At 37.5% G+C, this 19,331-nt stretch overlaps 1 protein-coding gene across 1 annotated transcript in view; it reads right to left on the reverse strand.

Annotated features, from left to right (window-relative positions):
- Nucleotides 1-19,331, reverse strand: part of NECAB3 (N-terminal EF-hand calcium binding protein 3) — a 92,105-nt gene that overhangs the window by 53,015 nt on the left and 19,759 nt on the right. The window contains exons 2-3 of the mRNA XM_070939942.1: nucleotides 7,164-7,188; nucleotides 3,059-3,167 (exon numbers count right to left, since the gene is read on the reverse strand). Of these exons, the coding sequence (XP_070796043.1) occupies nucleotides 3,059-3,167; nucleotides 7,164-7,188 (134 nt within the window). The remainder of the gene's footprint in view (nucleotides 1-3,058; nucleotides 3,168-7,163; nucleotides 7,189-19,331) is intronic.

The following is a 19,331-nucleotide window of genomic DNA, read 5'->3' on the forward strand; positions in this document are numbered from 1 at the left end:
TGAGTTGTGCACCTTAAAAATCCAATGAATAAATAAAATGTGAGAGGGGAAGGGGGGAAAAACTTCTTTAGATATTCGAAACAGTCTTTTGTATTTTAGTCAGGCTGTAATTTTTCAGATCTTTGAATTTGAGACCTCTCTGATTTTGGTAATTATACACATCTTTTTTTTTCTTTCTTTGCAGACAGAAGGCTTTGAAAGCTTTAAAAAAATCTACAATCGATCAGATCAGAGACAACAAAAGCGTGCAGTTGCAGCCTGAGAGTTTTTGTAAAAATAACAGAATAAAATGGAATAGAATATTTAAGGTTATTCTAAAGCAGTTTTTTTCAACCTTCTCTCAACTCACCCAATTCCCCAAAGGGTATGGCCAGCTGGGGAATTCTGGGAGTTGAAGTTCACATAAAAAGTGGCCAAGGTTGAGAAACATTGCCCTAAACCAACCTGTGCTCTCCAGCTTTGTTGGATTAAAGGCCCATCATTCCCAACAATTTTATAACAGGCCATGAGAAGGAGTGGGAGTGGGGCAAGCATCTCTCTCACCCATGCAAAAAAGATGAGAAGGCATGGTTTTTCACTTTGTTTCAGTACTAACAAATGGGAAGATTGCCATATCATCAACCTAATGTATAATCTGGCTGTGAACTGCTCCACTAGTATGAGATGCAAATTTGGTACAGCAACTGCTTTTGTTTTGAAATGAGGATGCTTGGTAATATATCCAATCATAAATGAACCAGACCAAAGAAACAGCAAGAAAAAAAAGGAAAAGAGAGAAGCATACAAGACAAGCAATGCCCTTGTTGAGACCTTGACTGTTTCTTTATTAATTATGTAGATATACATTTCATATTGAAAGTGTGTTTTTCCCTCCAAAATGTGGCTATTGTTTTGCTGCCTTGGGCATCCTACTTCCTTTTTCTTTCTTTATTGATGATAAAGAAAGAGGCAACTGGACTTTCTGGTTTTTTTCTTTTGAAGATCTTTTGCTTCTCATCCAAGAAGCTTCTTCAGCTCTGACAGGATAGTGGGGAATGGAAAGATTCCTTGCACAGCTGGTCATTTGCATCCTTTTAAAGGTTGCTGAAGCGCTCGGAGGTTTATCTGTGTGCTCAGAGTCACCTGAGTAGTGCTCTTGGTTCTTGGAGTCTCCAATTTTTCCTCTGGAAATCCATTCCTACTGGGAATTCTAATACCAAGTTAAAGCTAAACTATAATCTATCTATAGCAGTGTTGGTGAACCTTTTCAGCACCAAGTGCCAAAACGGGAGGGTGTGCGCACATGCAGGGGAACACCAGAAACCGAAAGAGCAGCTCCCTGGTGCACATGCATGCACCGGGAAGCTGAGCTTCCGGTTTCCAGCGTGCACATGCAAAGATCAGCTGGCCAGCGCGCATTGCATGCCAGAACCTAGAAGAGCAACAGGTGATGGTTGGCATGCCTGGAGAGATGGCTCAGCATGCCACATCCAGCACACATGCCATAGGTTCACCATCACAGATCTATAGAGTTTGGGGTGGGAAAACAGATTCTATTTCTTTCCCCCTTCCTGTCTATTAAGCATACTCGGTTATTTGCAGAGGATTATTTGCATACAGGTTACCCAGGTAAATAACTGCATTGTTAGTTGTTGCATATAATACTCAACCAACAGAAGCTCCTATTATTTTCCATTTGGCCTTGCAAACATAAGATGCTGCTTAATGCAGGCCTTTGATCTATGTGGCTGAGTATTGTTGACTTCATGCTGACTGACAAAAGCTTTCCTATTTCCTTTTCTGATATATGTCAAAAAGATCTTCTGAGTGTACATCAAATTTTAAAAGATAAAAATAGGAATACATTGCCAAAATAAAATTGAAATAAAAAAACAGGAAAATTGTCCAGAAAAGAATAAAGAGACTAGATAGAATGCATAGATGGAGAAACAACGCATAAGAAAACAATCACCATTAAGAAGGATCCAAACACAATTTTAAAAAAAACAACTGTAAGAATGGGTTAATTTGCCTTCAATCTCTTGATCTGCCAGAGAAATATGTTTAAATTTCTCAATTATTGTCTACAATAAAAGTAAATATATATTGCTGGAAAGACTAGTGGCTAGGCAACTGTGAATTAGATAGGTCTTAATTCAGGTCTTCCTTCTGCTGTGAACTCAGTAGCTGTTACAGGCAATCAATTTTATCTTAAAACCCTCATATGAGATATGGGACATACTGAGGTTGATTAAATCATTTGTTATGCTATAGCTGTGATAGGCAGAATTACATTGCTTGCATATCCCATAGATAATTTACATATTATTTTAATATGCCCTTGGACAAAAATAGCAAATCTGATTTTGATTCATGGAATTCAGGCATACTGCTGTGAAGTTAACATGCTATTTTACTTATGATCAGCCTGGACTATTCTTAAAACAACGTGAATTTCCAGGTCCACCTTCCTCAAAATCAGTAGTGCTTCTCTTTTCACATAAAACAGCCATATGAATTCTTTAGACAAAAATGTATTGCAGGTTTACTGAATTATTAAATTGTACCATTATAAATCTGATGGAAAGAGAAGGTCATTGAGCATAAAACTTGAGTCTAAACCAAAAGCGGTTTCTTCAGCATATTTTGATGAATATATACTGTATTTTGGAATTTAAAAAAGGCAAGATGAAATAAAACTATACCAACTAAAATACAATGAAAACATTGTGTGAAGCATGAGATGCAAAATCGTCCAGCTCATCATAAAATGCTTGTATTTCTGCTAACTACATACCATTGTTTGCTTAAGGATTTTTCTAGCAACTGAAAGCAAACCAGGGAAAAATACTATCCACCAAATTTACATCCTCTTTCCTTTTCGTAAATGGCAGCTGCTTTTTAGAATTTCAAATAGGTATCTTTGCAATCCTTCTGGGAATGCAAATGATTAAGCCAAGAACTTTTTGCATGAAAAATCTGTGATCTGCTATAAAGCTATGGCTGTTTCCAAGAAGGGGTTTGGTTAAGTACACATTTCATTTTTTTAAGCTTCTAGATTATCCATCCCACTACTTACCCAGAATGATGCCTGTCAATATCATTGAACAGTTTCCACAATTCCTCAGAGTTGAGGATGCCATCAGCACAACACTTCTTAAACTCTTCAAATGACAGCTTCCCGTCATCTACATTTAAATAAAGACATGGAATAATTATATTTTTCCGAAAAGAGAACAGGATGACCTCTCTACCTAGTATGCTATATATGATTTAATACAACATATTCTATGGCAGGAAAACATTATGAAACCCCAGATCAGGTAAGAATTAATAGGCCTCTATTTAGCAATATTCTGCCTCAGTGTGGAAGGGATTGCCACTCTCGAATTGGCTTTTTTAGTCATACTAGATGCTGTTTTAGGACCTCTTTCCAGAGCACGATACCATAGTCTCTTGAGACTGAAGGATGCCAATGATGATTTAGCAACAATGATTGGGGCAAAGTATCTTCCCTTCAGGGTGACTGAGAGGTCCCAAGTCAAACTGCAGATCACATCGTGACTGGCAATAAGCTGAGGACATATATCAGTTCAGTATCTGATTTCTTTTAATTTTTTTTTATTATTCAATTTGTATCCCACCCTTCTCCTAGTGGACTCAGGGTGGTGCACAGCCAGAACTAAAACACATACCAATACAAAATTTAAATTTTTTAAAAGAATTATATAACTTTGGCCCTTTTAATACAGGTAGTCCTCAATTTATGACCACAATTGAGCCCAAAATTTCTGTTGCTAAGTGAGACATTTGTTAAGTGAGTCTTGCCCCATTCTACAATCTTTCTTGTAACAGTTGTTAAGTAAATCACTCCAGTTATTAATTTAGTAACCCAATTGTTAAGTGAATCTAGTTTCTCCATTGACTTTGCTTGTCAAAAAGTCACAAAAGGAGATCAAATGACCCCAAGATACTGTGATGGTCATAAATATGAGCCAGTTGTTCAGCATCCAAATTTTGATCACATGACCATGTGGACACTGCAACAGTCGTAAGTGTGAAAAAAGTTCATAAATTACTTCAGTGATGTTGTAACTCTGAATGATCACTAAATGAAGTGCTCTAAATCAAGGACTACATGTATAAGTAATGCTGCACTTCAGCAATTAGATGGCATACCAAGACATTGGTATTTGAACATAGATCTTTTTAACATTTATATTTTTTTAGGTTCTACTGATCTAGTTGAAATGGTAATATATATTGCTAGCCCATGTATGATATGCTATACACTAAATAAATAATAAATAGCAGCAAAGATCCATTTGGAAATGTCAGTGATTTGGGATTATCCACAAGTCATAGCTTCTACATCATAATGTATGAGTGTGGAAATCATTCATACCAGGGCTGTCAATCTTACGCCCCGTGGGCCGGATGCATCATATGCTGGCCACACCCATACCCGGTTTAATGAAGGGGGAAAAAAGTCATGATATGTCATGTGACGCCGCCATGACACCACCAGTTTGACAACCCTGATTCATACCAACAGTGGCAGTAGCACATGTAGGTGATTCAGGGCCAAAAGGAAGAGCAAAATGTTTTATCAGTTAGATTACTATTCTGAAGCACTACTTTGGCAAGAGTCTAGAATTGGGAGAAAAAATCATTTGGTTTATGCTTTGGGACTACTCCATGAACCTGAGCATAGCTGTGGTTCTCTTTCAATGTTTACATTTCTGAAAATGTTGATGCATTGCTTACAACAAATGCAGATAAAATGTAAGTGTATGCTACTATCTGCTATAATCTACTATTATACAAAGATAAAGGTTTCCCTGTCCAGTTATATCTGACTCCAGGGTGCGGTGCTCATCTCCGTTTCTTGGCAGAGAGGGAGCCAGCGTTACCTGAAGAAATTTTCTGTGGTCATGTGGTCCACATGGCTATACATCAAAGGCACAAGGAATCCTGTTACCTTCCCACTGAAGTGGTACCTATTAATCTACTTGAGCCATGGTGGTGCAGTGGTCAGAGTGCAGTACTGCAGGCTACTTCTGCTGACTGCTGGCTGCCTGCAATCTTGGAGTTCAAATCTCACCAGGCTCAAGGTTGGCTCAGCCTTCCATCTTTCTGAGGTGGGTAAAATGAGGACTCAAATTGTTGGGGGCAATAGGCTGACTCTGTATACCGCTTAGAGAGGGCTATAAAGCACTGTAAAGTGGTATATAAGTCTAAGTGCTATTGATATTGCTACTTGCATTTTCATGCTTTCAAACTGCCAGGTGGGCAAATGCAAAAATAAAAAAAAATAATATAAAATCAGTGTAAACACTACTTTTTAAAAATACATCTTGGTAACATAGCTGATTACAGTACAGCCAGAGGTGTCTATAGAATTGGGCAAATGATATGTACATCATGATATCATCACACCAGTCATGTGACTTATGTATTTGCATCAGACATCATGTCACATGTACTAAGTGGTATTATTTGCATTATGATGTCATGATGTGTTGTCATTTTGAGGTCCTTGTAGCTTGTTACTGATTTCCTTGAGTTGGTCTGTTTTCTTCTTAAAATGGAACTTTCTGTTAATTAAACAAATTGGTGCAAACATAGGATTGTGAAGCTTAGGTTAAAATTCACTCCTGAACATGTTAAATAAGATTGGTTTCAGTTTTCCAATTAAAAATTGGAGCTGTCATGACAAGTGTTGCGTGGAACAAAATAGAAAAGCAAAATATATTTAAAATGAAGCAAACATGAGTTGTGAAATGGATTTCATCAAAACCAACTTTGCATAAAACAACATATAAATCATAAAGTTCTGAGCAATTTCTTGGGAGAGAGAGGGATGGAAATATAGGGAACCTAAAGGCTAGAGAAGTAACCTAATGCCAGCAGAGGATAAACGTAATGAGTGGACTGACTGAAGTGGAAAGAATGATTGACAGGCAAGACATCATATTCTTATGAATAAGGGATATGATATGACCAAGTGTCATTGTGATAAGCGGTGGAGAAATGCATGAAAAAACATCTAGGAATTAAAAGTCCACCACGGGTTACAAAGTAGGCTGCTAAGGCTATAGGTATGCTATATCATCCCATAGGCTGGAGTTTGTTTATCATTATAAATTTAGGCACTGGTGAAACTTAGTTATCATATATGACGAAGTTTCTAGCCTTTAACACTGGAGAGAAAACTTTGGAAGCTGTAAGGGTTAGTATAGGATATAATTCTGGGATCTGAAAAAAAGGAATATTCAGATCCCCATAAAACTGAGATAGTCCTATGACCATTTGTTTAATGACTGTTCAAAGTTACGACAACACTGGAAAAAAGGGACTTATGAGTGCTTCTCGCACTGACCCATATGGTCACATGTATCAAAATTCAGGTGCTTGGTATTTACAAGAGATGCAGCATCCCAAAGTCATGTGATCATCATTTGCGACCTTCCCAGAGGCCTTCCCACAAGTCAATGGGGAAAGCCTGATCTGCTTAATGACCACATGATTCACTTAACAACCATGGCAAAAAGTTCACAAAATTGGCCGTGACTCATTTAATGACTGCATTGCTTAGTGATCAAAGTTGCATTCCCAATTGTGATCGTAAATCAAGGACCATTACCCGTATTACATTTTCGGGATCATTTTCAGCCGGTTACTGTCTCTCGGCTTAATCTTGTGATGAGAAAAAATTGGGGTGTGTGGGAGAATTGTATCTGTCAGCTTGAGTTTCTTAGAAGAGAGTTAAAATAGAAATGTGGTTTTTTTCCCCTATTCTGTTTTTAAAAGGATATTTTAGAGAACCCAGGATTCTATTAGATGACTTGATTGCCCATCTCCAGTCTTTGAAATAGGAAAGGCTGCATCATGGAGTCCCTGGGGCTCTCTGAGCTTAGTTGTTTGCTTGCTGACATTTCATTACTTATCCTCACCAACACCCCCCTGCATCCCCACCGATACTGGCAGTGCAAGTTACCTATATAAATAGGGGGCAAACCCAGCACTCATAGCACTTGTTGGGTAATAAAACTTCTGCAAGCCAATAACCAAGCTCAGAGAGCACAAATACTTTTCCTGAGCTATGCATATTATCTTCTATTCAAAAAGCTGTATAAACAAGTGGCATTGCTTAAAAAACAGTCACACACACATTCACTTACCGTTCTTGTCAGCTCTTCGAAAAATCTGAAAAGAAAAACATGTTTTCAAAACAAGCTTTATGGGTAATCCTTCTTTCGTATATGCATGTCTATGAATCAAAACCCATCCATATTCAAGATAAAACCCATCCATATTCAAGATAAAATAGCATTTGCAGAGTAAACCAATTCCATCAATGTGAATAGTACATATAAAGCCAGGAGACTGTGTCCTTTTTAAAAAGACATCCCCCTGCTCTGTAGATTAAGAACAGTCTAATCCAAATCTAGTTTAGAAGTAAGATCTAGAAGTTGCCCATTAGTGCTTAGCCAACAGAACTGAAAACACGCATATCATCTCATCACAGTCTTTCCTGTTTCTTTGATTTTCTTTGATGAGTTTGGCACCTAAATATCTCCAGATTAAATTTCCCTAACAAGACCATTTAGAAGGCTTAATTTCAAGGAGTGGATAATTCTGAATTGGATATCTTCGTGAAAAGAAATGGAGCATTATTTGTTGGCTCACAACCCCAGATGTACATCAAAGATCTCATATTTTTATTACATTTCATTTAATATAATACGTAACAGTTTTACATTTGTACTCAAAATCTCAAAGTCATTAAAATGAAAGTGTACATGAAGAAATGCTGAACGTACAAAAAGTGCTTTTGTCATCTCTTATAATCCATGGATTACTGCAATTAATTTTACACAGCTCAGCCCTCGATACCATTTGTAATTTACAGTTGGTCCAAATTGCAACAATTTGATTAGTACCAGATTCAGTTTGGCTTGCCCCTGTGACACTAATACTTTATAAGTTTTTGTGGCTTAAGACCTGGGTATTTCCAAGACCAACTTCTCCAAGTAGAACTTGCCTGTCTAGTTAGAGCTAGCAAGAAAATGGATCCTGAACCCTTGGGAAACCTGCTACCAAGTAGCCCAAAGATGAACCTTTTCTGGGGCAGATCCCTCCTTCAGAATAGCATATACACAGAATTCAAGGCAGCCCATTCTTGCTTGTGTCTCACAGTGGTTAAGATCTTGTACTTCTGGAGGGCTTTTCCAGATGATGGAAATTTTTGAATCACTGCTGAAAAGTAGCACTAGATTATTGAATTTATGATAAGGAATATCTTTTGTCTTGGTCATGTTATGTTATGTTTTGGATTACTATTGTAGTTTAATCTAATTACAGGACTGTAATGTGGAGTATAAGGCACTCAGAATCAGTTTCAACTGGAATGGCAGATAAATCCTAGTAAATAAACAAACAAGTCATTGGAAGGCCTATCTGATCTCAATGGATATATCATTCTACAAAGTAGGAGCTACAACAGAGAATTCCAAATTATGTAGAACAGTTGAATATTCACTACATGAACCTGTGGTCCATATACTACATTAGATCAGGATTTCCTATACTGTACTGTTTGTTACACAATGATCTTTCTCATACCAAATTCAACGTGCTATTCACAAGTCCTGGAGCTGGCAAAACCTATTTTGGTATAAAATTTGCTACTCCCTTCTGGCAATCCCTATCGTGCTAAGCAGGGGTGGGTTCTACTTATCTTTACTACCGGTTCGCAACGGGGCCGCCATGCACGCTTGCTTTGCTTGTGCATGTGCAGAAGCATTTTGGTGACGTCGGGGTCGGTGGGCAGGGCCTCCTACTGGTTTTACTACCAGTTCTATTGAATCGGTGCAAACTGGGGGCAACCCATCACTGGTGCTAAGATATAATAACAATAACATGGTGCTATCTCTATTTATCCACATTAAGGTGGATTTCCCTGGCTTTGTTTCCCTTCTATCAGACTAAATATCAGCAGCTGATAGAATATATCACAAATCACTTTCCTTGACATGGATTGGAGAAGGACTGGGATGGAAGAGATTTTGTCGTATAGCTACACTATATAGCCACCTATGCAAACTCAGTCTGATTTTACACAAATATTTTACTGAGTTCAAATTCTAAATAACTTTAAACAAAGAAGATATGGTTTCAAATATACCATAATAAAAGTTGACCTACACTAACAGCTGTATTTTTCTACCAACTGGGGAAAAAAATCCTTGAATCTGGCAGTAGAAATGCAATTTCACTTCTACATAAATTCCTTGACCAGAAATAAATCAGGAAAACCTTCATATCCCATTTTAAAGATCAACAATTCTATGGTGGCATAGTTTTGCAGAGAGATCTGCAGAGGTGTGTCAAAAAACTTGCCAAGATGGCATCTCCAATTATACAGTTATGGCCACCCTCGTGACTTTTTATGATATCCCTTTGTGGAAATACCTACAGGTTTTTTTTCCCAGATGAAAAAAGAGGCAAGCTTCTAACACCCACATTTTCACAATAGAAAGTCAATGCCAAACACTGAATTTTCTCTGCAATTACCTGTTCTCTGTTACCAAGAACCAAATTCTTCTGAGTAAAGATACTACATATTTGAAATATATACAGTACTGGCAATGCAATTGTTACAGAGTTAATCTCACCAGTATGCAAAAGGATTAGGGTTATAATCTCTGGCACCATAGTGTTCATGAATGTGTGTTTCATTGCATGGAAGCTAGCAATACTTTTAATTCAGTACAGCACAGGATTGTCTTCGGGAAATTAAGGGAAGCTGAGTGCTGTTAACAGTTAAGCATGATATAAATACTTAAGTTACATTTATACATAGCCATCATGCATACACTTTTCTGCACAAACAGTGGCATGTACAATGAAGACAGGGAATAAGAAATAGCAAAACAAGAATATGAAATACATGATATAAGAAAAGGCAAGAAAATATTGGTAAATCAAGTTCCTACCAATCCCATTCACAATGCCTTTCCATGCTTTTCTATCCCTGCAAATCATCCTTGGAAATATCCATATATGCCATATATTTTGGAGTATAAAACCCACCAGAGTATAAGACGCACCTTAGTTTTTGGGGAGGGAAATAAGAAAAAAACTGATTGGCAGGTGGATCGGCCTTCAGGAATACCCAGAGGTGAATCAGCTGTTCCCAGAGGTGAATTTTAGCAACAGATTCCTTGGTTGTGAGCTCTGTGCCTTGCTTTTTTTTTTTTTTTTGCTTTTTTTTTCTGCCTCTGAAACTTCTGAAACTCTGTTTCAGAAAAAACTTTTTCCTGCCTCTGAAAGCCTCCAAAACAGCTTTAGAAAAAAAGCCTCTGAAGCTCTGTTTGGGGGCTTCTTTTCTGAAGCTTCATTTCTGATGCTTTTTTCAGCCTCTGAAACCTCAATTTGAGAAGCTAGGCGGGGCTACATTCAGAGTATAAGACACACCCAGATTTTCACCTTCTTTTTTGGGGGAAAAAGGTGCATCTTATACTCTGAAAAATACAGTACCACTTCTCACCTCTTTCTTTTGGAGAATAGTTTAGCTCTCTTGTATAACCTACTTCATCCACTTCAAAAATGCTTTATTTCTTTTTTTCATTTTTCATGCTTTACTTCTTTATTCCATATTTGCATTTTCTTTGTCTCTTTTAACAGTTCCTTGCTATCTTTGGTTACATTCCTTGCCGCAATCTTTTTATCTGTATAAGCATTACACAATGCCTTTTTCTCTTTTTCATTTCTGGAACAGTCGCTTTTTTACATACATTATCCAGAGCCTTTTTCATTTCAGTGTTCTACAAAAATCAGATTTCATACTTCCCATGAGTGCAACTTTGCACACTTCTGTGCATAATTCTTTCAATCTGGTGCAAGCAGTTTTCCTAACTTCTTTCCATACATCCACTTTCCACTCATTCTTTTGAGCAATTAATCTATTTTTATGCTGTTCCATATAAAACTCCTATTTTCTATTTCTGTGTGGTTATATTTTAATTTCTTTCCGTTTTTCCCCTTTTTTCTGCATCATTGCTGCCCAAATCCACCCTTTCTACTACCCAAACATGATTTGCCCCACATTCAAAGTTCTTACATTCTCAAGTTTTGCTTCCTTTAATGTTTGTACTTATGAATAAATTAATACTCCAATTATATATTTGAAACAAATAATCCTTTTTCTAAGCAAACAATTCACCAAACAATTACCATTCTCATTCACTGTTCAGCCTCCAAATGGCCAAATATTTTTTCATTATTCTCTCAACTTGACCCATACATACCAGGGGTGGGTTCTACTTATCTTTACTACCAGTTCGCATGGTGCCTGTGCTTCTGCGCATGCGCAGATCACTTCTGATGACGCCTGGGTCAGTGGGTGGAGCCTCCCACTGGTTTTGCTACCAGTTCTTGCGAACCGGTCCGAACTGGGAGCAACCCACCAATGATACATACCATATAACAGAATATTCTTTCTTCTTCTCTGGACCCCATAAATTCAGTAAATTGCATATTTTTTTTCTTCAAAACCCATATCTGGTTCTTCTATTATCACTATTCATCAGAATATATCACACAGGTATCAATAACCTATGAATCCTACTTTCATATACGCTCACAATAAATTAGAGGACATCAACCGAGATACCGCATATAGACAAGCATTCCACAGGAATACAATATTTACCATAGATCCGGCATGATCATTTTTAAAATGGAAATAATAGTGGGTCCTTGGTGCTCTCTGAGCTTGGTTGTTTTCATGCAATCATTTCATTACCCAAACTTGGTAACATTATCAGTGTCTTGGAAGAGAAGCAAAATGTTTTCTTCTTCTTCCTCAAAACAAAAGCAAAAACAAAAAACAAACACCAGTCCAGTTGTCTTTTGAAGAAAAAAACACCTTTGAGACAACTATGACCTGGATGATTGAGAATCTCCACAGACATTATCAGTGTTAGTAAGAAGTGGAGTTTATTCTCAGTTTATATTCTAGTGGCTTGCCCTATCAGTGCTGGTGGGAGTGGTCTTAGAGATACTTTGGTTGGACTGTTTATTGTTGGCTTTTTGGCCATTCCTTGATTGGGATATTGTTTACTTCTTGACAGTTGGTCTGACATTAATCTTGGAGTTAATCTATGCTTATCTGGGTGCTGATTGCTGGTGGGGAAGTGCTTTGGTCTTTTTGTTCCCTTTTTCAACCCTGAGCTACAAATAGACTCTTTTGCTGGAAGTAATGGCTACTACTGAATAATATATGAATATGGTAATCTTAACAGGTAGGGGAAAACAAATAATCCTTTCTTCTTCTGCTTATTGCTACAGACCCCAGGAGGGGAGAAAAAGTTAATTTTTCCATCCCTGCCTACCAAATAAGATTTTGTATGTTTTATTCAATATGCATACTTACTCCAACCAACCCTGGAGGGCTCACAAAAGTATATAATATAAACACAACATTAACCCAAACAGTGCACAAAACCCTACAATATAATCACATAATGGCAACCCAATAACAAAGCAAACATATAATGTAAAAATTCCCACAGAGGAATTATTGAGTCTGTCATCTGCACCACTATAACTGTCTGGTTTGGTTCTGCAACCCAACAAGACAGACACAGACTTCAGAGGATAATTAGAACTGCAGAAAAAACAATTGCTACCAACCTGCCTTCCATTGAGGACCTGTATACTGCACAAGTCAAAAAGAGGGCTGTGAAAATATTTACAGACCCCTCACATCCTGGACATAAACTTTTTCAACTCCTACCCTCAAAATGACGCTATAGAGCACTGCACACCAGAACAACTAGATACAAGAACAGTTTTTTTCCCGAACGCCATCACTCTGCTAAACAAATAATTCCTCAACACTGTCAAACTATTTACTAAGTCTGCACTACTATTAATCTTCTCATTGTTCCCATCACCCATCTCCTCCCACTTATGACTGTATGACTGTACCCTTGTTGCTGGTATCCTTATGATTTATATTGATATTGTTTCCTGATTGTTTATTTGTAACCTATGACTATCATTAAGTGTTGTACCTTATGATTCTTGATGAATGTATCTTTTCTTTTATGTATTCTGAGAGCATATGCACCAAGACAAGTTCCTTCTGTGTCCAATCACACTTGGCCAATAAAAATTCTATTCTATTCTATTCTATTCTATTCTATTCTATTCTATTCTATTCTATTCTATTCTATTCTATTCTATTCTATGCCATGAATTCAAGAATTACCCTGGATTCAATATCACCAGGTGACAACAAATTGAAGTTTCCAAGCACAGAAATCAGCTCATGCAAATTGTACTGTTTTTTTTTAATGTGCAAAAAAAAAAAAAAAAAGCCATAGATAATTTTAGGTTGGAATGGGAGGTCAAAGTGTTCCCAAAATTTTACCTCCCTTCATCCAATCCTATAACATAATGACTGTTTCTGATACAGAGGAACAATAGTTACACATGAAACTGCCTTGGCCTCCCTAAGGTTGATTTGTTCATTTATTTGTTTCAGATATATTGTCACAATGAATGCACTTGAAAAATGCTCATCATTGAATATCTTCTGTTTTGGCATCTCTGACTTATAGAGTTCATGGGCAATTACAAAATTTCCCACTGAAACAGAACACCTCTGTGTAATTGCTAGAGTTGCTGCAAGAAATTAATCTAGTTGTTTTACTAATACAAGGTTATGGGTAACTGTAGGAGCAGACTGTAAATCATGCAACAATATTTTATCATAGTATTAAAATGTAATTGTGCATTTTTGAAATGTCAATTAGAAAGAGTTCAGAAAGTTCTACATTTAATTAAAGAATCATCAATTGAGAGTTTTTTTAGGTTAAGTCAAAATCTCCCTCACCACAGAAAGGAGTTCCTAATATTCTTCCCCTAACACTGTTCCCTCCCCCCCCATAATACTTCCTTCTTGAGAAATATTGTGGTATGCCGTATTTCCTTGTTACCTGACCTCATAACATCACTGTCAGAATCGAACTCTCTCAGTCAACAGTGAGTTAGCCTGCAATACTGCATTCTAACCATTGTGCAATCACGGCTCCTATACAATGTGTATAATGTATAAAGATAGATAGATGAGAGACAGATAGGTAGAAAGGGAGCAGCTGCAGGTATTGCCGATATTGCTTGGCACACAGTCTTTAGGCCATCTTGCTCTAATATTAATGATTTCCCATCACCAGATCCTAGTATTTCTGTGTAAATAATATGTGATCAGTAGAGAGATATACCTATGTTGCTATTGGCAAAAATCTGGAGTTGGAATAAGTTCCTTGAAACATAGCAAAGGGATTTTAAAAAGGCAACACCTGAGGAATTTATTTTACTTTGTCCTTTCTTTTTTTCCCTCTTGCCTTCCTTCCATCCATTCATATGGCTGCCCATCTCTCAACAGCAACTCTGAGTGGCTTACAATATTTAGAAACAATACAAAACCTAATAAACACAGCAATATAAAGCAGCAGCTGTATTAGGAGAAGGAGCCCAGGGACTTACAGTTTAAGAAAATTGCTTCACTCCATCCAATAGAAAGACAGTGAGCTTAAACTTCTGAGTAAATTAAAAGAGCATAAAAACATCAGAAGAACATAACAGGGCTGTTAGATTAGATAACCATCTGATCTAGCCATTCTAAGCTGCAAAATTTAGGAAGCTCACAAACAGTATTTGAGGGCAATAAACATAGTCCACTGCTGCTTCCTAGCAAATGGCATTTGAGATAAGTTGCTTGTGATAGAATATAGCCATCAAGGGTAGATATATCATTTTCAATGAAACCGTTTACTCCTTTTTGAAACCCAATTAAATCAGAGGCCACAAGCAGCACATAAATTAGTGCTCTTGATACTGTGTGATATATAGTGCTTAAATTTTATTCTTTGAAATGTTTCATGGTTCTATTTCTATTTATGATGGAGTATTTCAGTAGTAGATTTCCTTTCCATTACAAAAAAATGAGTGTTTTTTCATGCCCATTCAGAATGGCTATGCCTTAGTTCCTCGGGTTTATCATTATGTTGTTACACAGCATGACTCTCGAGGGGATGAAATCTTTTTTTCATTGTTAATTAATCTTGATAAACACTATGTCCAAACAACAGCTCTATACACGTGCTAGTAAAAAATGGATGATGCAAGGAATCATCTTCTCTTCTTTTCTCATTCCTGGCAATCAACCCAACCTATAGCGATCTCCAACCTTGTGCTTCTTCTCCAGGTTCATTTCCATTCTGCACACCAGCACCTAGCAATGCATTTAACAGCCATTTTTATACTCGCTTTAAACAATGCAGTATTGAAAGGATGATAGCATTGCTCATAGGTACCCTGTTTATTTCTGTGAACAAAAGAATTATAGTGGATTTTTGTCTTTTCTCCTGTTAAGCTTGAGATAAATGGAAACAGCTCTTACATTAAAAAAAAATGAGACTGTGCAAAGCAGGGGTAAGAGAATAACATGGATACAGCACAGGTTCTTCTCATTGAGTTTGATCTTTTCAAAACATTCCTCCCTTTGGTGAAAAGCTATGTAAAGACTCAGCTGTGCTTTGCCGTTTCACATGTGCCTGGTGTGTGTGTGTGAGTGAGTGGGTAGATGATAAATGTGTCTACTAACAATTGCATAGCTTTTAAGGTTATTGTTTGCCTGGGAATTTCTAACTGAAATTCTAACCCTACCAACTGAAAATGTTAATGTCAACCAACATCTTCCCCAATGTTCATGTTCCTTACATTTTTATACTCTCTTACATACCCACATTCATTTAAATATATTTTATATTCTTCTAAAATTGCCTGTTGGGTAGCATCTTTTTCTGGTCTATTAACTATTTCCTGCTTAGCTTGTATTGATCTAAATGCAATTTATATAGCCAAATGTTTCTGTGTATTCATGTATATATAACTAATTCCATGAGAAGAACGATGTCTTCTATATTAGTCAATTGTAACAAATATAGAAAAACTAGCTGGTAAATAGTTAGATAAATTATGGACAATTTCACAGTACCTGTCTGTAAATAGCTGTTAGTGTTGTTTTGTATTTTGCTTCCCAAGAGAAATATTGGATTGATTATAAATGTATAGAATTATTAAAGCATCTCTGCAGTACAGAATATTTCTTCAGAGTAAGTCCCTGAAAACAGAAAAGATTCTCATGGCACCTTAAAACAAATAAATTTATTTTCCCATTAGCCTGTATGGATCCCTCTTATTTAAATAATCCACAAACCCTCATATGAAAATAAGTATGCTAGTGTCTAAAGTTCTGCAAGAATCTTATCAGGTATAATATGAAAACATGGCTTGATATCCTTTGAGAGTCTTTTTTTACAATCTTAGCAAATTAGGTTAATTTCAGACTCTGACATTAGTGGCCTTACAATAAGCTCTTCTTTCAATTCTAATATTGTTTCATTGCTTTCAAGTGGAACCTGCTCATATATGATACATTATGCTAAATGGGTATTCTGGAGTTCTATCCTAATGCTTGCAGTGAATGTGTCAGTTTTTACAATTGTTGGAAGCCAACTAAAACCACTGATGCATGGTTATCTTATACAGACCATATAGTATGGCTGTTTATTAGGAGATAAACCCCTACAGGCTACAGTGGGCCTTAATCCCGCTTTAGGATACACATTCAAAACTGCAGTCTTAGAAATCACCCAACACCCTTTTAATAAGCTCTTATATTATTGAGTACTCACTGATCATGTTTTCCCCTTGCTGACATATTTCTACAAGGTAGGAAGTTGAAGTGACCCAAAGTTCAAGGTAATGTAATTGAAGGGCTCTTTAGAAAGACATCTCCAAACCCAGAAATTCAGTGACTCAATACAATGAGACTTCTATGCTGCCAGCAAAAAATATATAATAGAGTCCCACATGATAGAAAACAGGAGACAAGGAAAGAACAATAATTATTCCTGACAAAAATGTTTCAGGTTCTTGCATTTTTGTTTTCTTGCGATGCACAATTACTGCTCATCTTTTTTTTCCTCTCCCCTGCAAGAACAGCTGTTGGTAGGTCTATAATAGCATCTCACAGTGTGCTGGCATTTTGAGTCCCCACTGTGGGGACAGGTAGGGTGTCAAGCTGCAGGGGGGATGTATTTGTCCCTCCTTTTCTAACAAAAACTTCAGTATTGTACATTGTCTCATCTAGCTGCAATGATTTAGAGCTAGACTGCTACACAAAAAGGATGCCTTGCAAATTGTCTGCACCAGACAATTTTCCTAACAAATGTTCATCTGTCCCGTACAGACACATTATTTTATAATATTTTATTAAACATGAATTGGTTTGACAATTGTTCTTTCTTCTGATCTACAGTCTTCAAAATAGTGAGGCTATAAATTATGTTCCATAATCATCATCTGAATATCTCATGTCAAGAGCCTAGGTGACTTTCTCTTCTACTTCTGAAAAATCATGGCCTATCTAACTACAGGGATTCTAATTCTTCCACAAAGAGGCTATACAGAGAATGATTCTGATATTCATTCATAGGTTGCAAAGAACAAAGGAAAAGGAAATGAGTAAGGGACTAAAAGCTAGTTTTCCTATCTAAGGAAAACTGGATTCATACATTTCACTAAGCATAATGTCATTTCTTCGGTTTCAGCCTAGTATGATATGTGAATCTGTTTTGTGGTTTGCAATGCATGATTTATGGCTTTACATCAATGGTGGGTTGCCCCCGGTTTGCACAGGTTCTATAGAACCGGTAGTAAAACCGGCGGGAACCTCCACCCACCGACCCGACGTCATCAGAACGCTTCGCCGCATGTGCGTGGCCCTATTGTGAACTAGTAGTGAAGGTAAGTAGAACCCACCCCTGCTTTACATGTATAAATCAAACCAACTTGGTTTGTTCAGATTAAGTTTAAAAGAAGGATGTGTACCTACATTGTGTTTGTTTCAGTTATATTTAACCTTAAATAATGTAAGTAGTCTTAAATCATCTATTCTACATGTTGTTTTTTTATCACATTAACTTATTTGGTAAAAACCTATGGAGAGCTTTGATGACCATAGCTAAGGCTAATGGGGATGGGAGGATGGGATAAAAGTATGCAGTCGTGGGGCCAGAAAAAAACAACAACTATGGCCTGGCACATAAACGGGCAGCCTTTTTGCTGCCAAGATTTCTTTCTGAATCAGAAATTTAGTTCTTCTGGATAAAGAAGGCAACTCTAGAATCAGAGGCATTTCAGGGAACCAGTGATATCTAGGGCACAGGTGGGTTTCAGCAGGTTCTGACCAGTTCTGGAGAACCAGTAGTGGAAATTTTGAGTAGTTCGGAGAACTGGTAAATACCACCTCTGACTGGCCCCGCCCCCATCTATTTTCTGCCTCCTGAGTCCCAGCTGATCGGGAGGAAATGGGAATTTTGCAGTAACCTTTCCCTAGAGTGGGGAGGGAATGGAGATTTTACAGTATCCTTCCCCTGTCACACCCATCAAGCCATGCCCACCAAACCATGCCACGCCCATCAAGCCTACAGAACCGGTAGTAAAAAAATTTGAATCCCACTACTGATCTAGGGCTAGGTGAAATATCCTGACTCTTTCATGGAAGGAGGCTGGTGTGGCAGTGGTGGGTTGCTACTGGTTCACACTGGATTGGGCGAACTGGTACGAAAGCGGCGGGAGGATCTGCCCATCCGCCGAGACACTTTTGCGCATGTGCAGATGTGCAAGCACACGCACGAGCAAATCGGTAGTGACGGGATTTGGAACCCGCCCCTGTAGTGTGGCATTCAAACATGTTGCGATAAGTGGCCCAACTGGTCCTAAACAAAAGGAAGATGGAGTTTTGTTATATTTTTGGAACTGTGATCAAGAGCCAGAATCTTAGGGGGTGGGGGAATTAGCATGTCAATGCTGCCATTTTATTGCTACTGTATAAGAGCTGGGGCTGAGTTCAGCAGAAGCGGAACATAAACTTTCTAGACCCCCCAAGAATCATCTTTAGAACCACAAATACTTAGTGGATGCACATTACTGCCTGCTGAGCTTCATTAGTCCACAAACAATGAGATGTGCGGGATTCTTTCTTTGTTACTTTCCTTCTGACTGATTTTCAGTAGATAACGGACTGAATGTCACAAGGCGGTAGAAAAATCAACAAGGAAGCTGTCATTGCACTTCTTAATAGAGGCATAAATTCTGACTAGAAAATTATAACTTGCCATTCTACTACCTCCCTTAGAACAAAGTCTGCTTAATAATAGTTATCTCAACTAGAATTGATGTGTAAGAATGGATCACTAAATTGGTCA

This window comes from Pituophis catenifer, unplaced genomic scaffold, assembly GCF_029215685.1.
Source record: "Pituophis catenifer annectens isolate HBS135680 unplaced genomic scaffold, rPitCat1.0.hap2 SCAF_3, whole genome shotgun sequence".
NCBI classification, from domain to species: Eukaryota; Metazoa; Chordata; class Lepidosauria; order Squamata; family Colubridae; genus Pituophis; species Pituophis catenifer.